Source organism: Centrocercus urophasianus, unplaced genomic scaffold, assembly GCF_019232065.1.
Source record: "Centrocercus urophasianus isolate 14NV4802_14NV808 unplaced genomic scaffold, USGS_Curo_1.0 seq_11, whole genome shotgun sequence".
NCBI lineage: Eukaryota > Metazoa > Chordata > Aves > Galliformes > Phasianidae > Centrocercus > Centrocercus urophasianus.
Genome location: NW_024884253.1, coordinates 46,734,408 through 46,755,643, shown reverse-complemented (window position 1 = coordinate 46,755,643; position 21,236 = coordinate 46,734,408). Strand labels below are relative to the sequence as shown.

At 40.3% G+C, this 21,236-nt stretch overlaps 1 protein-coding gene across 2 annotated transcripts in view; it reads left to right on the top strand.

The window, feature by feature from the left end:
* DLGAP1 (DLG associated protein 1) overlaps nt 1–21,236 on the top strand; it is a 130,097-nt gene that overhangs the window by 92,890 nt on the left and 15,971 nt on the right. For both annotated transcript variants that reach the window (XM_042839945.1, XM_042839947.1), the window contains exons 5-6: nt 13,704–14,077; nt 16,630–16,721. In XM_042839945.1, coding sequence (XP_042695879.1) covers nt 13,704–14,077; nt 16,630–16,721 — 466 coding nt within the window. The remainder of the gene's footprint in view (nt 1–13,703; nt 14,078–16,629; nt 16,722–21,236) is intronic.

Sequence of the window (21,236 nt, the reverse complement as noted above, 5' to 3'; positions counted from 1 at the left end):
GGGGGAAGGGATATAACTGGCTCACTTCTCCTTAATAAGGCTCAATACAATGATCTAGAAGGTCTTATTTTTACCGTGCACCAATGGAAGTGATGAAAAAAAGCAGTCTTGAGCGTTTCAGAGCAGGACACTTTTAAACTCAAAAGCTCTTTGCGTGAAATGCTAAGCAATTACAACAAATGTTGCTTTTCATCTTGAAGGACTAGAGGCCATTCTGGCAAGGTATGAAATGAAGAACATTAGCAGTGTATAATATAAAGAAAAATGTTTCTACATTTTTTTCTTTAATTACGTACAGTTCTTTTTTTTTTTTTTAGGAAAAAAGATTCTCTAGAACAGTGACATTTTTGCTTTATGGGATTATAAGAAAAGTGCTCAGAAGAGGAAAGTAGGAAGGAAAAATAAAAAAACAATTTTGTCCTGTTCAGATGACACTTCTCTCTTGAGAAACAGATCAAGCCAGCAGGTTCCCAGTCTCAAAGAAAACTGCTGCAGTGGCCTACTTGGCTGTTAATAAATAGCGCGTTCAAGGCGTGTATAGAAAAGTCAACTGAATGGGGTAACAAAGAAAATAGGACTCAGTCACTGACCTAAGTACTAAATTTAGGAAAATTGTAAGACTTTATTTTATGAGTAGTTCTCACTCCTGGTGTACATACTTTGGGCAGCAATTTTATACACAAAAGAATGACATTATAGATGTAATAAGCTGCCTTTGAAATTATTAAAATTTGATTGTTGACATTTTGCTAATAGTTCTGCAGGAAAGGAAGGCTGTGCCCTGAGACTTGTTAGGCCAAGATGAGTTCATGCATACATTTTGTTGCTGTTTTCTTCAACCAAGTTATTCAACAAAAACACCTTGAATAGTCTTTTAACACCCTTGCTAGTCTTTAATGGCTGAAGAGACCGACCTCACACCTTGATAGACTCCAAAGCAAAAAAAAAAGTCATGGAAGGAGGCTTCAGGCTCAGTGTGCAGCAACCTTCTCTCTACACCAGTTTTCTCTAAGTTTCCACCTTCTTCAGAAGTACTGAGTTGTTTTTCCAGAATAACTCTTAACGTGGATAACCTTAGTCCCAAATCGAAGCGGGATGCATTGATTCAGCTTAAAACACTTCCAAAATGCAAAATTATTGTGGAATGGTAGCTCTTATGAGAAATGTCCAAGTAACCTGAAATGTTTCTTTGGGCACAGTTTAGCTGTAGATGGTACTCCTGTGACCTACAGCTAGGCACAGCCTGCATAGCCTCTTAGATCCCTTATGGTAAAAAAAGTAAAGAATATTTATATTGCTAGAAGCAAGGGATGACTGATTTTATCGCCAGAACTGATATTAATCTCAAATATATAATTTTCCCAGTTCCCAAGGTGCTTATGTACACTCTTCATTTTTGCACATGCATTTGTTTATCATTTGTTAACAGACAATTCACGAAAAGCAGACGTTGGCATGTGGATAATTCTTCATCTGTACCTTTTGATTGCTTGGGGGTTTTTTGTGCTGGGTGATTGGTGTTTGACAGTGATTCTATTTGGATTCTGTATTTTGATGTGAATAACAGTTAATGAATAAAACACATTCTCAACAAAGTTATCCACTCTGATAAAACTGTACTGTTAAGACAGCTATTCTTAAAACATCCATGCAAAGAGAAATTGAGATTGTGCAAAGTTTTGCAAGCAAAGTAATAGGGGTATAGCTGAACAGAGCAGACTGATCCATTATAGTCTTTTCCAACCTGAGCAATTCTATGATTCTATAACAGGTTGCCTGTTGCTCTGCTGAGCATCCTTGTTTTTACACAACATGCGCAGTTATTTGCATCAGTTCATCTCTTTTCTCCACCAGTCACTTTGGTCATGAGATTCAGACCTGATTCTGTCCCTTTCTTTTGCATCCCATATGTCTTCAGGGGCATGTTCCATCAGAGATTTGGGTGACCTTCTGATTCACAGTGAGCCAGCGAAGTCTCTGAGGCTGAGATTTTGATTGCAAAAGAAATGTTGTATAAAGGAGGAATGGGTGTGTGCAATATATGGGACTTATTAGGAGGATAATTAAAGAAGACATTTCAGGCTTGGGCAGAAAATGGTAGGGAGAGAACATAAAAATTGGATCATTGGTTAAAACCTTGACCCAGCCTCTTTCCTTCATCTTGTACACTTAGAGTTGTAGAAGATTTGCTATGTGCATGTGAGATTGTATGATTTGTGGATTAGCTTTGTCGGCATTTGCAGAGATCTGGTATTGGCCTTGTGATCTTCAGAAAGCATTTCTGTAGTGGAGAGATTCAAAAGGTCTGAGTACTTTGAAGTGTCAAAACTCATGTTGGTTTGTTTAATTTCTCTTTTTGTGTGTTAAGTAGGTGGCCTGGATTTACCTTTTAACTAAGCCTGCATAAAATGTCTGGGTTTACCTTTTAACTAAGCCAGCACAAAATGCATCTTTAATTTTTTACAATTATGTAAATGTAAGAAATGCTAGAATTATTGTGTAATCTAGGAGCTAGGGAGAAGGGAGTGCTATCCCAGTCTGAGATCATGAACACTAATTTGGAAATTTTTAGCTAAACAAAGTTGTAATTGAAAGAGAAATCCTACATATGTCTGGGAGAGAAAACTTCACTCACGTTCACCCTTCACTGTGGCAATGCCACTTTGTCCTTGTTAAAATTATGTATAATGAGCTCTGACTTTTTTCCATTAGTATAGTATAACATAAATACCATCATCGGGGTTTTGGGATCCTGTTGACAAGTTTTAAAACTCCCACTGTCACTAAACTGACTTATTTTAAAATAAATTGTAATGAGGAGGGTAGAAAGAAAAAAGAAAAAAAAAAAAAGGCACTTAGTACAGAAAGTACATTGAGGTGCTGGAGCAGGTCCAAAGAAGGGCAACGAGGCTTGTGAAGGGCTTGGAGGATATGCCCTATGAGGAGAGACTGAAGGAATTGGGAATGTTCAGTTGGGGGAAAAGGAAGCTGAGGAGAGACCTTATTGCTCTCTTCCAATATCTGAAAGGTGCTTACAACGAGAGTAGGGTTGGTCTCTTCTCACTGGTGACAGGTGACAGGATGAGGGGAAATGGCCTCAAGTTGCGCCAAGTTTAGGTTGGATATTAGGAAACACTTATTTACAGAAGAGGTTGTTAAGCACTGGAATAGGCTCCCCAGGAAGCTGGTTGAGTCACCATCCCTGGATGTGTTTCAAAACTGTTTGGATGTGGTGCTCAGGGACGTGATTTAGTGGTGGGTTGTTAGAGTTAGGGAAGTATGGTTAGGTTGTGGTTGGACTCACTGATCTTTAAGGTCTTTTCTAACCTGAGTGATTCTAAGATTCTATGATGTCTCCATGGAAGTTGTGCTTGACATCCCCTGCAAATTGTGAATCTGAACTTCTTCAAGGCCTCTTTTATATGCATTTATTTAATAAGTGCAAAAGTATGTAGAATGATGGGGGTGTCTCTCACTCCAGTCTTGTGACTTGAAGCTTGCTCTGTCCTCATGCATGTGTGGCAGGATTACTGTCCTCCTCTGTCTTAATCTGGGAATTGGTGCTGGCTCAAGGCTCCCAACAAGACTTGATTGTTGTCCTCGGATGTACTGAAATACATTGAATCATAGAAACATTATGATTGGAAAATACCACTAAGATCATCTAGTCTGACTGTCAGCCCATCAACATCATAACTACTAAATCATATCTCTACATCTCTATACTATAAATTATCTGTGTACTGAGGTGCACGGCACCTGAGATGTCAATATATTTTGTGTTGACACTCAATTCCTGATCAACAGGAATTGCTCATGCCAATCCAGTATTTTGAACTAGTTTATTGAAATATAGGTAAGATTATTTTTGTGAAAAAAATGAAAAACGTAAAATAATGAGGTCATCCACAGTGACCTCAATCCTGCCCCAGAGCAAGGCCATGATTTCTTAATCTGAACACAGAGTGGAAAGATGGGAACGAGGTTTTGGTTTAAATTTTACTTCCTATCAACACCGAATACATATCTGACATATGTTCCTAACATGCCTTGTTTACCAAATTGTTTTTCTTCCCCTAGGTTTTGGAAAAACTTAATGTCTACAGGCTTGATTCAGTTTTGCTAGTTTACCTGAAATTATGCCAAAGACAGGTATAATTTCTTGTATAAACTTCTTATCTACATTTCCTTGTCATTTGAGAATGGACTGGATTGTCCCAGACAGGTGACTTCCAGCCTGATAACTATGCCTTGACCTCCAGACAGGCAGAATTTCTCAGCTGGGCCATAACTCTGACTCAAGCAGCAAATTAATCTTGTGCCTGAAGAATGGTTTTGCTAATAGTTCTTCCCTTCCTTGTTCCTGCTTCAAGTAGCTTTCGCGTTTGTTTTTGGATAACTTGCTTGTTTTAGACATTCCCACTTGGACTGGAACAGTAAGAATGTAGTACTGATTACATAAAAACAACTCAGTATTTCCCTGGTGAACAGATGTTCTTGCTCAATGCCCACGTGATACTTTCTTTCCTGAACTCTGTTTTTTTTTTTTACGTTTATTAGTAATTCTTTATGAGAAAATATAGTGTGATCTTAAACCTGCATGACTTGTATGAGTCATAGCAAACTGCATGCAACAGAAAATAAAAGGGTATAAATCAATTCCCATGGTGCTTCCTGGAAATTTAAAGCAGCTAAAAAGTTGTTCATGTTGCTTTTATCAATCACATTCTTCTTACAGTTTGTAGCAGCTCTTATTTTCTTGTCTTTGGTGTTTATGTAGTTTCTTTCCAACTTACGTCTGATTTTAGCACAGCAGCCCTTCACCATTGATGTCATCTGAATTTTACCTCTTAGCCAAACTAAAACAAACTTACGAGTCAAGCAGCATAACATAAAGTTCTCAAACCAAATTGAGAGGTGGACTTTAGAAACAATATGAGAGCACTGAAGCTTTGGTGGCAACAGAGGTTTGTGTATTCACTTTTTTAAGTTGGGTTCTTTAAGTCAATTGCTGGATGGTGAGGAAGCAAAACCAGCACATATCACACTGTGAGGTAGTTTGCTTAATAATGGAGGTGGTTACTATATCAAAATAGTAAATTCTATTTCATATGGGTTGTTTTAACCCTGTTTGAATAGCCTTTGTCAAAGCAATGTCTTTCTGTGTTGCTTAAAAGCTTCTGAACAGCCTTAGTGTTGAGTAACATGAAAAACTGGTGTACCCACATTTTTTTACTTGCTATATTTACCAGTCCCGTAATGACCAAAGGAATATAACTGTTCTCTATGTATAAACCTGCCTTGTAGTGCAGAAGTTTCCCATTGAGGGTCACTATAGAAAAGTTTGTTAGTAAAAGTGCTGATCACTGTGTTCTGTGTTTTACTGCATCTTTTAAAATAATACCAGATATAAAAGTAAGTGAACCATGCAGGCACAAATGAATTCAAACAGACCTGAGAACTGATTTTGACTGAGAAAATTAAAGAGGACTTTTAATCTTCACAGATTTTCATCAACTTAATTTTACCTGTACAATTTCCAGTGCATTCAAATAAATGTAACTGCTAACAGTGTGTATCTTGTTCACACACTGTGGCATAAAAGGAAATCAGTTTTAAATCACTGAACTGATACAGTTAATTTGGATAAACTCTTTGAATGAATCACTATTACTTCCACTGCATTTTCACTTAAGCTTTTTTTTTTTTTTTAAAGACCTTATCAGTCATATCCACGTCTATACTTGTCCACATCAGGAGTGGATTTGCAGCAATTTAAACTAATGGATTTCTAAGCCAATTTAGACGCATCAGTAATCAAATTTTGTGCGAGCAGCTTGATGCCAATGTGTGCAATTGTACAGAATTCTGCTTACTCTACCTTACATTTATTAACTATTCAGAAAACCACTGGGAGTAAGAACCAGTAGAAGCTTGCTTTCATGCTAACATCAGCATCAAACCAAGAAGTGTGTTTCCAGACTGAGGAGCTGGGAACAACTTTTACAGTCATTTTTCACTGGACAGGAATTGCATGTTGATGTGTCAGTAATGTTGAAAACAGGGATATCCAGCTATATTAATACGTAGCTTAAATTCTGCACGATCATAGAATCATAGAATCGCAAGGTTGGAAACAACCTTCAAGATCATCTAGTCCAACCACCCTCCCATTCCTATTAGTACCACAAGCTACTAAACTATATCTCGTAGCTCCTCATCCAGGCGCCTCTTGAACACTGCCAGGGACGGCGACTCCACCACCTCCCTAGGCAGCCATTCCAGTGCCTGACCACCCTCTGAGAGAAGAAGTTTCTCCTAATGTCCAACCTAAACCTCCTCTGGTACAACTTCTGGCCATTTCCTCAGGTCCTACTATTTGCCTGAGAGAAGAGGCCAGACCCTTTTTCATCACAACCTCCCTTCAGGAAGTTGTAGAGTGCAATGAGGTCTCCCCTGAGCCTCCTGTTCTCCAGACTAAACAATCCCAGCTCCCTCAGCCACTCCTCATAAGACTGGTGAGACCCCTCACCAGTTTCATTGCCAATCAGATTACTTGGATTGATCAGATTACTTGGAGATAATTGGCCTGCTTAAATCTCCTCAAGGTTCACAGACTAGTTACTGAGATTCACAGATTTGGGAAAGAGAAGGAGAATCTAGTTATTCTCTAGTCCTATGTCCTACGTGGCTAAAGTTGAGCAATTGCACCTTGCAGTTTTTCCATGAAGGTCATGACAAGCTCCTCCTAAAATGAGGGACTACTGAACCTCTTTGTCATCACTTGGCTCCATTGTCAAAGATAGAGGATGGAAAGCAGAGTATCAATAAGGACTTAACAGGCTGCCCAGGGAGGTGGTGGAGTCACCAACCCCAGAGGTGTTCAAGAGCTGTGTGGATCTGGCACTGAGGGATATGGTCAGTGGGCATGGTGGAGGTGAGCTGATGGTTGGACTAGATGATCCTAGTGGTCTTTTCCAGCCTTAATGATTCTGCCAAGCAGTGTTTCTAAATGAATTAAGGAGGGTAAAACACACAGTCATGGGAGGTTTATTACTGTATGGGCTTGGTCCTGACCGTATACCTCCAGGTTTGACAGGATGCAAGTCTCCAGTGTGTTGGCCGCTCAGATATTAAATATCCGATTTGTAAGTAAAGGGAAATCATACATACAAGAGTACATTAATATGTCCAGAAGTTTCAAGTATGTGACCATTTTTCAACTATGTGACCATTTTAAGAGGCAACACTGACACTGTCATACCCAAGCAGAATGGCAAACATGGGCTGCACTTTGGCAGACTCATTGCATGACTGTGTGCTGAATGAGCTACAGGCATAGCCTGAAAATGAGATTGTGCATTTGCTCCTCAGGTCAAATTTTTAAGAATCCAGATCCAATTCAGAAATAAGAGAGTGTTTTTCATGTGATTAGCCCCAAGAGCACACAGTATGCAGCCCAAGTCTTTACATTCAACTGTTCTTCAGTCGTCAAAGAAATAAAAAAGAAAAAAAAGAGTGGTAAGTTTTTCTCGGTATGTTTGAGTTTAAAGCTTTTGATTTGAATCAGCCTAACTCACATGGCCAAGTACTTGTAGGAATTTCAGCCCTCCATGTTTCCCAAAATCCTGACAATGGGTCATGCATTGTGTTTTTCTTAGGTAGCTGCTTACATTTATGTGTCTGGTTTGGGTTAGTGCAACACCACATTAAAAAAATTTTTTTTTTTTGCTTTACTAACAGTATTGCCAGAGGGAAAGGGATGCAAATTCTAGAATTTGAGTGTGCTGCAGCAACACATAACAAAATGTTATATCAAAGTGCCAGTGAAGTTGCTTCCTGGAAAATACATGGGAAAAGGATCGTGGTGATATTATTACATTTATTTACTGTTACACTCCCTTGGTCTTAGTGGGATAAGCTGTTATATTTCACATTGTTTGCTCTGCTTTCCATAAATGCTGTGGTATAAATGCACTGATATTCAGAAAGATTGTGAATTTCTTACTGTGGTGATTTGATGGCATGTAAGTTCTGAAACACAAGATTTTTAGATGGCTGTTTTTGATCCAAGGTCTAATGTTTCTTGTTTTCTATCACTGCTCTGACAGTGAGGAGCATGAGGGAATTGGTGAAGCACTTAGGTGCAGAAAACATCAGAGCAGTACTGTACGCTCCATTTAAGCTATTAATCAGGTAATGTTTCTTGGTGTTTTCTCAGAAAAAAAAAAAAAAAACCAAGCACACCATCACATCTTATGGGCCAAGGCTGGAATAAAGCCCTTCAGAAAAGCACCATCACCACATGCATAATAAGATCTGGGCTGTGCATATGGCCATGTTCTGTCTTCAGAAAATGTAAAGCCAAGCCCTCGACTGCTCAAGACCAGTGCAGATCATGTTTTTTTAAGAGCAAAATGTAATAAGCCAACCTAGCAACTATTCACTTGGGTAATAACTATCAGTTTATGTGAAATATTTTCCTTGAGCTTCAGCTTCTTATAGACTTGTCTGCTTTGAGGCCGAATCAGCTGAAGCTGTGCACTCTTAGTGTAAGGGCAAATTTTAATATATAGAGAAGTTCAGCTATGGTTACACAGTAGAAAAGGTGAAGTGGGTCTCATAGGAAGCCTACATGCAATGATTTTTTCTCTGCGCATCCATAATTTGCAGTGATATTACAATGATAAATGACATTTAGAAGACACCTTCATCTGTCTCACTTGTTCTCTGTACACTAATTCAGCTTTCCTGGGACTGCAATTAAACTTCTGACTGGCATCAGCAGCTTCCAGCAGCAGCCGTTAAAAGAAAAAAATAAATGTGGTAGAGAAATACTCACCTGTCATCCATTGACAGCACTCATGCAGATTTTGTAACTCATTCTCACGTGAGATACAGGATAAGCCATGGTCAGGCTTGGGTTTCAGGAGCCCCTTAGTGCATCCAGCTGGAAAGCTGCAAGCTAACCGTTCCAAACTTGCAAAATGGACAGCAGCACAGGCTTTTAGACCTCAGGGTACATTAGATGTTATTGTGTTTACATACTTTGTATAGTTGTCAGTTGTGCCTGTTTCTACCTTTGGTGTACCTCCGGCTTTCGTTGGCTGAGATTTATGATTTGGCAGTGGTGGGGACACAGAAAAAACATGGCATTGGCAGAAGTCCTGATGGCACAGTACAGAGATTTCTGTAGTTCTCTTTTGGGATAATGACATCCATAACTCACTCTGGTATTATTCCCTCAAGCAGTCTAGAACTTCTTAGGAAAATCTTTATTTCAGGCTTTTTTTTAATGGTCTCTGTTTCCTCAGAAGCCATCTGTGCTTTGAGAATAGTTGTTTTTATGCATGCTCCATTTTCTTACCTACTTTTTGCACAAGAAAACAAAAATACAGGATCTAAAACTCCATTTCTAAGTATTTACTCCACCGCCATCCCCCTCCAAACCTCAACAAAGCAGGGAAATACATGCACAGTAAAGAGAACATCAGCTCTGTTGGAACGTACCATGGCAAATCATGCCCTGCACTTCTGCATGGAGAGCTCAGGGGCTGCAGCTCTGAAGTCTCAGCTCTGCATGGATGTGCCTGCATCCCCCTCACTCCAATCCTACCTCGTTGTGCAGATATGTGGGAGTATTGGTGCAGCATACCTTTACACGGGAGTTAAATCATAAGGAGGAAGTCCATCAGTGCAGGGTGGAGGAGCTCTTGCCTCATTAATACTTAATTGTGTACATGCTGTGTATTTTGCTGCTCCTTTTTCTCAAGAGAAGCACCATTATTTTAGTTGACTTTAAATTTGCACCCTTATTTATCCCTGCATTTGTTAACTAAGTTCACCTGGGACTACCAAGTCAGACAGGGGAAGATGTTGCTCACCTATCTCATCCTGAACTGCTCAGCTGCTCACTGTGTGAAACTGATCCCTTCACAAGTGTTGATCTGCCTTGGGGTTCCCTTGAGCACCCATTCACTGAGCTAAAACTCTGGGTTTGAGTGCTGATGTTTGCTCCCAAGGGCTCATCTCCCTAGTGAGCGTGTTTAAACAACTGAAGTGCTCTTACAATGAAACATTCAAATTCAAGTCTTTATTATTATGCAATCTCAGATTATTTTTTTTTTTTTTTTTCATCATTAGACTTCCTTCTGAACCGGGTGGTTGACACTCCCTGTTTCAAATTCCTGTCCCATGAGCTAGTTGTTTGGAAATACTAGCTAGGAGGACAAACACCGTGACTATTTTTTGTTAATCTGGGGAAAGTTCTTTTTCTCTCAGTATCCATGATTAAACTGTAACCCAAAGGCATAGCTACAGAAACGGAATCAAGATCAAAACGAGGAGGAGAGCAGTGAGGACGGATAGGGCTGAGAACGAGGGGCTGACTCAAGGTGCTTTGGGAGCCAGGGTTTCCTTGCACATGATTTAGCTTATTCTTCAACCAAACCTTGATAATGCTGCAGCACAAGAATGTTTATCTGCTGTATCAGAATCACAGAATGGCTTAGTTTGGAACGGACCTCAAAGGCCAGCCAGTTGCATCCCCGTGCTGTGGGCAGGGCTGCCACCCACTGATCAGGCCGCCCTTGGTGCTATGTAAAGTAATACAGAAAACTACTCTATATTATGACAAACTGTGCGTTTATACACACACTTAATGTTCAGAAAAAGTTATTTCTGATTAACTCCGTGCCTAAACAATGACAAATGAGTCTGCTTTGATTTGACTCTCCAGTCAGATCATTTTGAGTACAGAAGTTCACTCCTTGATCCGTATCCAAGAATGCATTTATTAGGAATTATGGAGTCCTTTTAAATTCACTTCCTGATGTGAATTAAACAAACTCTCGAGTGCAAAACTGTCTGAATGTCCCCTGTGTGAAGATTTCTGTGTTTTTTCCACGTACCCTGTGAACCTGTGATGTTCTCCACCTCCAGCACTGGGTGGCCACAATTTCCTCTTGCCCACAACACAGCATCTTCCTTCACCTACCCAATGCGCTGATTTGGGCTGCACAAGAACAGCTCCAGCTCCTTTTCTTAGGGAGTGTTCCTTTTATTCTTTGAGCACCTTTGCATTGAAAATCACCCAGTGAAATTCAGACAGGTCCTTCAGGTTGCCATATCACTCGTTGCTCGGTTCTTGAAAAGTGCCTAGAGAAACCCAGTGCACCAAATCCCTTTTACTGTCATACTTCAGCCACTGGGAGGGCTCAGGCAGCTCCAGCGCTGAGCAAACAGTTGCAGCCAGAGCACAGTTTTGTTGTCATTTCTGCACAGGAGTGGTGGGAGCTTGCATCATTTCCAGTAACGGAGCGCCTGGGGATCTTTTATGACTTGCACACTTTGCTTCTCCGGAGCTGTACAGTGCGTGCTGCATGACTCCAGGAAACCAAGGATTTGTTTTGACTTGCTGAAACAACGTTTGCTGTTTCTCTTTACAATTTCACCGTATGACTTGTCAATCCTCTCCCCTTCTTAATAACTTCACATTTAATTAGCTGAGTGCAAACATCTTTCACTGTGGCGTGGATTAGGCTCCTCATTGAGTGCATTTACCAGCAGAATGGAAGACATCTCAATCAAGGGTCTCTGTATTTGTCCTGCACTGACCAGAGCACTGGTAGCTGTTGACAGGCAGTTGTTGTTGACTCTCTGTCCCTTCAAGGATGATCAGTGACACGCAGACCAGTCACGTTGGAGCTTTCTTTTTATTTTACAGTCTTTTTCTCCTCATTAAGAGCACTTTTGGAGTGTGTTGTTCTCTGCTAAGCAGAAGAGTGACACCTGTGTGCCTTGCAAGGATGTCCTGAAGGTGCTGCTGTCTGCCCAGGAGTTCCACAATGCCCTTACTCAGCATATTTTAAATTGGGCATTTTATACATTGCTAAATTGCAAGGTAGCATGGCACACAAACCTCTATTAGATGAGCTTGGAACAGGCTTGCCAAAGCATTACCTGGATATATGAGTGAATGTATATGCTTTAAATTCTTCAGTGGTAAATTTCATTTTGCATTTCCACCACTTGGAGAGCATTTCTGCAGGCCATGAGCCACTTAGGTTATTTCTGGGATCCCATCACCTCAGCAGCAGCCTCCAGAATTCTGTGTAAGTCTGCTTGTGCTGCAGCAAGAGCAGCCAATTTCCCTGAGTGTCCACAGTCACAACAAATGCTTTTTTGTCAGCATCAAAACCAATGAAGAACTGTGCAAAATTCACATGCCTCTTTGCAAATTTGTCATCTTTCCTGTTAGTTTCATAGGTTTGTCTTGTTGTAAGCAGTTTTAAAAAGCACCTTTAACCCCTATAAACTTCACTTCCTGGGAGTTAAAATTTGACAAGTTCATTTTCATCTATCTCTTCTCTCCAAGATGCTGTGGTTTCTGTTTGATTCTTCAGAAGTGAATCAGTTTCAAAACTCTCACAACCTTCACAAAATGCTCTTTTTCCATTAGCATTTAAAGGGTTTAACATGGGTTCAGGCATGTTATCAGAAACTCAGACCAGACTTCTTAAAAAAATCCCATGTGATTTCATGCCCTGGAAACACCTTTTACGCTGCAACTATTCCTGCAACTATTGGGAGATATGAGGCATGTGGATCTGAGCTAGTCAAATTAATGCCAGAATGGCTTCTGGCTCTACAAGCACATACAGTGCAAAGAGGGAGCAGAACAGCTGTAGCAGACTTACCTTTCATGTGGGTGGCACAGACGTCTGCCAATTAAAATGAATCATTTCTTGCCATATGATTATTGTTAATAAGAATTCATGTTAACGTGTTTGTGTCTGAACTTTGCGCAGGTTAATGCCTGCATTTATTTGCTTAAAAAATAGAGCATATCATGATTGTTTTTTATTCTTAATGGACTTTTTTTCCTTCATTTGAGAGCATTCCAGGATTTCAGCAAAGCAGAGCTGCCAACTATCCCTTAAAGGAGTTTTTTTTATCTCCATGAACTGCATTCTGCATGTAATTCTGTATACATCAGCCAATAGTTCCTAATCTGAGAACCTCAAGATAAGCTTCTGCATCCATATAGAAGTACTTATGACGAGAGCACGGCCATCAACATGTGAAAAGGAGTCCTCATAAACTTTTGAAGTCTTGTTGCAAACATTTATTCTTACGCTTTCCTTTAAGAAGTTCCACCTGCTGTCAGGCTTTAGACATTGACTACGTTACATTAACTCCATTTGTGCAAAATTAAGCATTTTTCAAAAAATACACATATATGTTTATTGTGAGAAATATGAGCAGCAAAACGTTATCTTAAACATGCCCTCCACAGCTTACAAGACTTTTTAAAATATCTGAATAGGCTGTGCAAAAATTGTAACAATTTATAACAAGAAATACACAAGTTGAAGCATGATGAGCATCAGGTCTTGGATCTCAGATGGGTTTATGATCTCTATCTGAACAAAGAAATGCAGCTTAAAAAGTATAAGTTAATAGAGTGGGGCAGGGCGGAGAAAGAGAAAACAATTGTAATAAAGCTGCTCTGGCATACACATCAGTACGAACAGAAGACACTGATAAGCAAGGTATTTCCCTAGCACAGTTATCAGAGCTTTTGGGGTTTCTTTGGCTAACAGCACTATCCTTGCCTCTGCTCTGTCCATGCTCATGGTGTCTTAAGATGGTATACATACATTTTCTCTTCAATAAATCAAGAACTTTCATGTTTTTTCCAGTGTCATCCTGCATTACTACCTATAAGAAGACACCACCTCCAGTCCCACCAAGAACTACCACCAAACCATTTATCTCTATCACAGCCCAGAGCAGCACAGAGTCTGCCCAAGATGCGTATATGGATGGGCATGGACAGAGGGGAGATATCATCAGTCAGTCTGGACTTAGCAACTCCACAGAGAGTTTGGACAGTATGAAGGCACTAACAGCAGCTATTGAAGCTGCTAATGCACAGATCCATGGCCCAGCAAGTCAACATGTAGGGAACAACACTGCCACTGTCACCACCACCACAACCATTGCCACCGTTGCAGTAGAAGATAGAAAGAAGGACCACTTCAAGAAAAACAGATGCTTATCTATCGGAATACAGGTACAGTACAGGATTTAGGTTATGTGTGTGCCATTGTTTTGGGTTTCTACGTTTATTTTACTGCTCGTTATGCAATGTTTTGTCTATTTTTTTCTTCTTTTTCTTTCAGATACCTATTAGAATTTCCAGCAGCTTTATAATGCTACATGGCACTAATGATGTTTTACTAATTTATCATAAAAACATCAGATTTGAGAATTTAAGTCTCCTTGCTGCTTGTTATTCAGCTCTGTTAAATTACACACATGAGCACTAATCTATGAATCATAACACAGCAGGGGTCAGAAAGGCATGAATTAAATCATTGAAAGGGAATGTGTAAAACAATGATTTACATTACACTATCACCCAAAAAATATTTTCATCCAGCCTCACTGAATTAATTGTCACTGCTTATTCATGCATTTCAGAATGACTGGTGGCCGCTCGAATGAGGCAGCATTGTTTCCATCCCAGCCTCAAGAGCAGAGGATAAGTTCCTTCTGACTTGCCCTTGTTAAGGAAAATTACATTTTGTTACCTCTAGTGGAATGAAACAAGAAAACTAACCCTGCCAAAGTTCACTTGTATTTACAGAAAGGAGAAGAGCAAATAAACTAGGCCAATTTAATCTGCTATCTTAATTAATTTTTCCCATATCCCCCCACAAGAATGTGCATGGAAGGCCAACTATCTGCTTGCAGGATTAGCTCTTGCAACAAAGTACTTGAACTTGCAATCAACTGAAAATCAGCACAAGTTTTGATGGGAGATGAATCCCGAGCAAACAGAACAGCAATCCACGGCTTATCTGCCTTCCCAAGAAAACATGATTTTTTTTCCCTGCAGATGGAGGTTGTGTTTACAACCTCCTCTGTGCCTGGACAGGCTTATCTGATTAGCAGAGCCTAAGAACTTACCGTGAAATCACTGCATCCGCCTGACGAGATAGGAGGTGCTGAGCATGCCATCCCCAGGGGCAGCTGCCAGACAAGCAGTGACTTTACTCACCTTGTGCTTCGTCTTGGAAGGCCAAGAGTTACTACAGCCCGTGGGTCTGCTGCCTTTCTTGTACCCTTTCTCTGCTTCACAGCTGTTTGGTTTGGATATATTCTGAAAGAAGGGATATTTTTAGTGTTAAATGCAGGAGCAAGACCCAGATTGGACAGGGATAAAGGAACACCCTATTACTTATTGCCAAACCCAGTCAAGGCTAAGGTGCTGCTGTTTTATTGTTGTGATCCCTCCTTTCACTGAACAAAGCAACAAAGACCTTTGCAGACAAAGTAATGGGTAGAAAGAAATAAAGTCTGTGTTTGCAGCATTCCATATGAATAGCAGAAACATGAACCATGGTTCCCAAGACACCATCTCCCATCTTTCTTTTCTGAAGGTAGCATTGGTACAAGTAAAGAACAGGGCTTTTAGGAGAAACAGGAGCCCCAGTTTGCTGAAATCTGAGGAAAACAGAGGCCCAAATGCTGCTCAAGCCCCTGAAAATCTCCTGCTGAAACTGTAAAAATTACAGCTGAGTAGCTTAATCACCATCCATATGCCAACCTCCCTCCACTGACTGCAATAGAAGCCAAGTTCAGACTTACACAGAGCTCAGAGCAGGTGAACACCTTCCTTGTAGTTTGGCCTAGAGCAGTGTAAGCCATATTAGCCAGGAGTTTGCTTCCTTCTATAATAAACACGAAATGCACATGTGGTAAGAAGTCCTGCTGTGTGCCTTGCACCCCTCAGTTGCTCCTAGATCACCAGCAGTCTTTGCTGTAAACCTGTTTAACAAACAAGCAAAGTAAAGCTGTCAAAACAGTTACTTCTCTCTATTAGTTTTGTAATTTAAGGTGGAATTATCACCCTAAAACCTTACTGTTTGGTAATTACCTTGCTTCACTGTCTTGTTCTGAAACTCCTATCTTTCTGATCACTTTTCCTGCACAAGGCTGTTATATTTGCTCTCAATAGCAAGCTGGTGGGAGACATGCTCGCTGCACCCGAGGTTCTTGTACAGCCAGGGTCAGAGTGGATGCACTGTGGTCCAAAAATGCTGTTTGCTGCCATGTTTGGGTTGTTTGGTTGGTTGGTTGGGGTTTTTTTGACTAACAGTCCCTTATGTAGCATTGGGACTTAACAGCTACAGTGACTGGAGCCAGAAGGACACTACCACTAAAAGTAAATATGCCATTTTAACATAACCATGTATGCAATGTACAAAGTAACAGGTAAAACCTACAGAATGGTGCAGTGCAGGAATTGGATTTGCAGCTGCTCAGAGGCTCTGGCAAATCTCAGCATCCAACCTCCATAACATACTGGACAAACTCCACTTGCATGTCTCAGGCCTAATGTCGTCTTAACAGAGATGCCTTAGAGATTAACAAGAATGATGAATATTCATGAATAACATCAGCAGTGGGCGTTCTAGAGGTAAACCATCCAAGTGGATGAAGGTAGCTATGGTACAAGCCATATGTGCAGCACTTAGTAGAGATCATGAATAGAAATTCTAAGTATCCAGGCGATATCTCAGCCAAAATATATTCTAATGAGCTACTAATCTTTTTAAGGTTGATGGTGCTGAAGAAACTGCCAAACTAGGTGAAAATAAAGCAACCAGTAAGTTCCAGTCCATAGGAGTGCAAGTTGAGGAGGAGAAGTGGTGAGTAAAAGATAATACTGTTTTTCTAAAGCAAGTAGTTGTACTACAACTTATTTCTATGAATTCCAGTTCCTGCGCACATGGCAACATAAATGTGCTTCCTGTCTGAGTCGTTAGGTCATTGGGCTGTTGTTGCTCAGAGGGCATTTTCCAGGAGCAGTAGGAGACCTGAATTTTGGTTTGCACCTGGCCAGAGCATGGCACGGGGCACATCATTGCTTTGCAGCAAGAAGAAGGTTATCCTCACAGCCTCTCCTGAGAAAAATGTATGGAATATGAGTTGACCACATTTTGTATTTTCCTATAGTTTCAAAAGGCTAAGGTGATATCAGCAAAAAGAAATGTGTTATGCAGCGACTCTGTCAGACTGTTACCAAGTTCACCATTAACCTGCTAAAACATCTCCTTCTGGCAGACATTTCTTTATGCCTGAAACTTCAGCCCCGTTTACCCACAGCTCTTCTAGCGCTAGATAAATGAGCACGTTAGAATAGGTGCTGCAGAGCCATATCCCTTCAGCCCGAGCACAAAGGCAGTAACTACCCCAAAAAGCCAACTCTCCCTCACCTCCCTTCTCCCACGGAAAATAAAAGGAGAAAAAAAAAAATAAAAGGAATGGAAAGGAAATAAAGAGATGGCTGTTTTGTAAATACCTTATTTCCAAAGTCCTCTCTCTATTGCTGCTCATATTGCTCCAGGAAAAAAAGGTAAGATTTGCCTGCAAATATCTGCCCTGAGGAAGCATTATCTCTGCATTGCCTGATCACAGCTGTGTTTTGAGGGATTTCTTGCAGATCAGGTTGAGGTTGCTGCTACTGAGAGCAGATGGACAAGCAGCAATCCATCATGAACTTTCAGAAGTGAACAGGCTGATAAAGAACAGCCCTTAATCCTCAGAAAATGAGTGTACTCAGGAAACAAAGGGCTTATCATCACAATTTGGCACTCACATTCTTTTTTTTTTATGATTATTTATTTCTTTTTTAAGCATACCAAAGTACACTGTATTGATTATCTGTTACAGGAATAGAACTGTAAATATGACACCTTCTTTCCTTCCCCTGCACCAAAACATGTGCAGAACCTCAGAAAAGCCCTACCGAGATGGATCCATGACAAAAGTTAAAAAAAAAAAAAAAAAACCTTTCAGGATTCAGAAATATTAAATGAACATCAAATAAAATGAAAAGAATGAGACAGCAAAAAATATAAATAACAGCAAATTGATTGTGTTTCTGTGCCAATCTAAGTTATTAAGCGTGCTGTAGCGTGCACTAGGAAAGCTCTTTGCTTAATGCACCAAAAGCCTACTGTACAAAATTTGTTACACTCCTTAGTTTCCTACTCTTTCCTCTCCCTTTCCCTCACCTCACACGATGGCCATTCTCACCATAAGGAGTCTTACTTCCTCACACCCTTTTAAATATTCCTGCTTCTGCACTTGGACCAAGTGAGCAAAAAATGTTTGCCTCCGTGTTGATCCAAGTGGCTCAAAACCAGAGCATCACAGGAGCAGAGCTGTCCCTTCTTTCTCTTTGGCTTAGACCTTTCATTAGCCCTTCAGTCTCCGCAACCTGGGCTTCCTGCCAAGACAAATGACTCTGAATCCTCCTCCTCTTGCACTGCTCAAGGGATAAACGTGCCTAACGCTCTCTGACCACATTACAACTTGATCCATCACTTATCCTCAGTTTTTTATACCACCTGCTCTCAACTCCTTTCGTACCCATTCCCCAAATTTAACTTCGATTTTTAGATTTTACTGAGTACCATTCTCAAGTCCTTCTCTTAGGGAAGGAAGAATAAAAAAAGTATACATTTCTTTCAACAATGACCTCATAATCTTCCTGCTGTTTCTCTCTTATCTCTCACCTGATCTCCCTCATGGTGATAACAAAACCCCAGATAACATATTCCTCCTCTTTCTTAACATGACTTATTCCTTCCAGAGACAAGTTTGAAAAGTATTGCTAATGCAGCTGACATTTTCAGTTTAAACTTCTTCAGATTGTCTTTTCTCTCTACCTTTGAGTCCTTCTTCAAGGATTCTTCTTCAAGGGACCACCTTGCCTTCCTCACCTACAGAAGATGATTGAATTGTTGGAAGTTAGCCAGTTCTACTGGACCAGAAAAGGAGAAGCTATATATTGTGCCAGGCCAACTATGACACCTTTATTGAATAAAGGCTATGTCTTTTATTGCTCTTTGTCTCATGACTCAGTAACTACTTTCAGTTTGTTGCATTTTATTATGTGTGCCCCTGGATTTCCTCCTCTTACATCTTCACCCAAAAATTGTCTTGCTCACTGCTCCTAGTTATACTGTCAAGTGGTTATTGTACTTGGTCTGCCATCACAAGAAATTTTGAATGCTGACACAGTGGCAGATTATGGTCTAAGGACATTGCCACAGGAGAGTAGGACCATAAGCGCATGTATGCATATTCCTCATATCCTTCTTCTCTAGCTTCTATGGTGATAAAGGAAGCTCTCCCCACCTTTTGGCGTAGTGCAATGTCTGGTATGTGGTACCACAGCATATAAAGTGAAATGGCTTGAAGTGGTGATGTGGTAATATTAGAAAAAATATACTTTTCTATGGTCTTCAAGGAACAACAACCACTTTCTTTTTTTTTATTTATTTAGTCTTTTGGGTTTGACAACTTCTTATCCTGACAAAAGAAAAAAAAAAAGGAAAACTCAGGTTTTAGGGTCTCCCCTGCACAACCAGCCAGTCGTATGCTCTAACTCAAACTTCTGAACTCCTCAGTTCCTAGAACGTATCCTTCAAAACTGTATGTTAGCTAAGCTGAGATGGGACTGAGATTTCCTTGATCTTGGTCTGGAGCATTATCTGGCTTCATGTGTTCTCCACAGTGGAAGCCATTCCATTGAGAAATTCTAGGGGATTTTGGTAACATGAAACAATAATAGAGGATTAGTTTCCCTGTTAAGACTCCTAGTGATGAAAAAAAAGATTATGTCAGTGGGAGAGGGGGATGGATAGGGCAAAGAACTTAACATCATGTACCTTGACGACGTATGGCAGAAGATCCTGCCATCCAAAGTCCTCCATGTCAGGGCTGCCATATAAAGTCCCCTGTTTGCTCTGTTTTGCTGATGGTTGCTGCAACTTTAACAGAGAAATACACAGCAAGAAAGAGTCAGCCAATAGGTAAAGCGAGGCAAGTCTAATCTAATCTAATATATGAGAGTCTGACATCAGTTGGTTTGGAATCAGCATCTGTTCTGGGGTTTTGTTTTTTGTTTGTTTCTTTAGGAAAGAAATAAGTTCTCTGAGTTGAAATGTAAACATGTTTTTCAAAAGAACATTTAGGAGTAGAGAGTCAAATGCTAACAGGTGATGCTGTTGTTGCTGTTCAAAACACATCTACTGTTGCTCTCCATACAGGTTTATCCAGTCTGAGGTTTCATGGCTTTCTGCACCGCAGGCCAGGTATCTGCTGTAGTTCTCTGAAGCTGTAATTATTACACCTTGTGCCTTCAAGGCACAACTGAATACAAAGGGGCCAAGCCTGAAAGCAGAGGAAGAAGGAAGTCTCTGCTAAAAAAAATCACCAGCGATTTCTGAACCTTCTTCTTGTTTTGTTTTATTTTAGGTAAAGCCATGAATGTTTTGTGTGTGTAGAAAACAATGAGAACTTAAGCTCAACCACTCTCCTGTTTTAAATGAAAGCAGAGCAAAAAAAAAAAGAAAAAAAGAAAAAAGACACATGGAACACAAATGGTATTTTGCAAGAGTAAAACATCCTGGAAATGAGTGAGGAAGCGATGTCAGAGACTAAGATTACCATCTATTAGGCAGCTCTTTTAGATGTGCTGGAGGTAGGCAGATAGTGGTTGTCTTCCTGTATTTCCGTGTCATTCAACATACATTTCCTTGGGAGTATTTTTTTAATTTTGAACTGATGCTATATTCTATTGCCAACTTGTTTTTCTTTTGAAAACAGATAGGTTACACAATCCAGTGCCAAGAAGCTGTCAAGCAAGCCTGTAGCATACTATTATATAGATAAAACAAAAGCAAAAGAAAGTAGGTCATTACGTTTTATTTGTTGAGCAGAGTCTGGCTTTTGGTGGTACTAGCCTATATTGAACCCAGTAAGAATATAGTCCTGAAAGCTTTGAAATGTAGTGCCTCCAGCAATGCATTCTCTTGGCAAATATACCTTGATGTTTCCACATTTGAGATTCAATGTAGACTGAAAATCGAGGGTGTTATCTGAAACTGTAAATGGCCATCCAAACCAGAAGCAAATCAGAGTCTAGGACACTGCAGAAAGCAAAAGTAGGAATGATACGGAGGTAGGAGTATGGAGAAGAATGAGGTTGGCTTAGGAGCATTGCTTTTCTCCATTAGTCTGGAAGATGTGGAGGATGCTTGTGTACTGCTTTGGCTCTCAGTGAACCCAACCTAAGTGACTGAAAAACAGATGTGTAAGCACAGTGACTGTATGTCAGTAGGTGTGTGTATGCAGGCAATGCATTTCAGTGC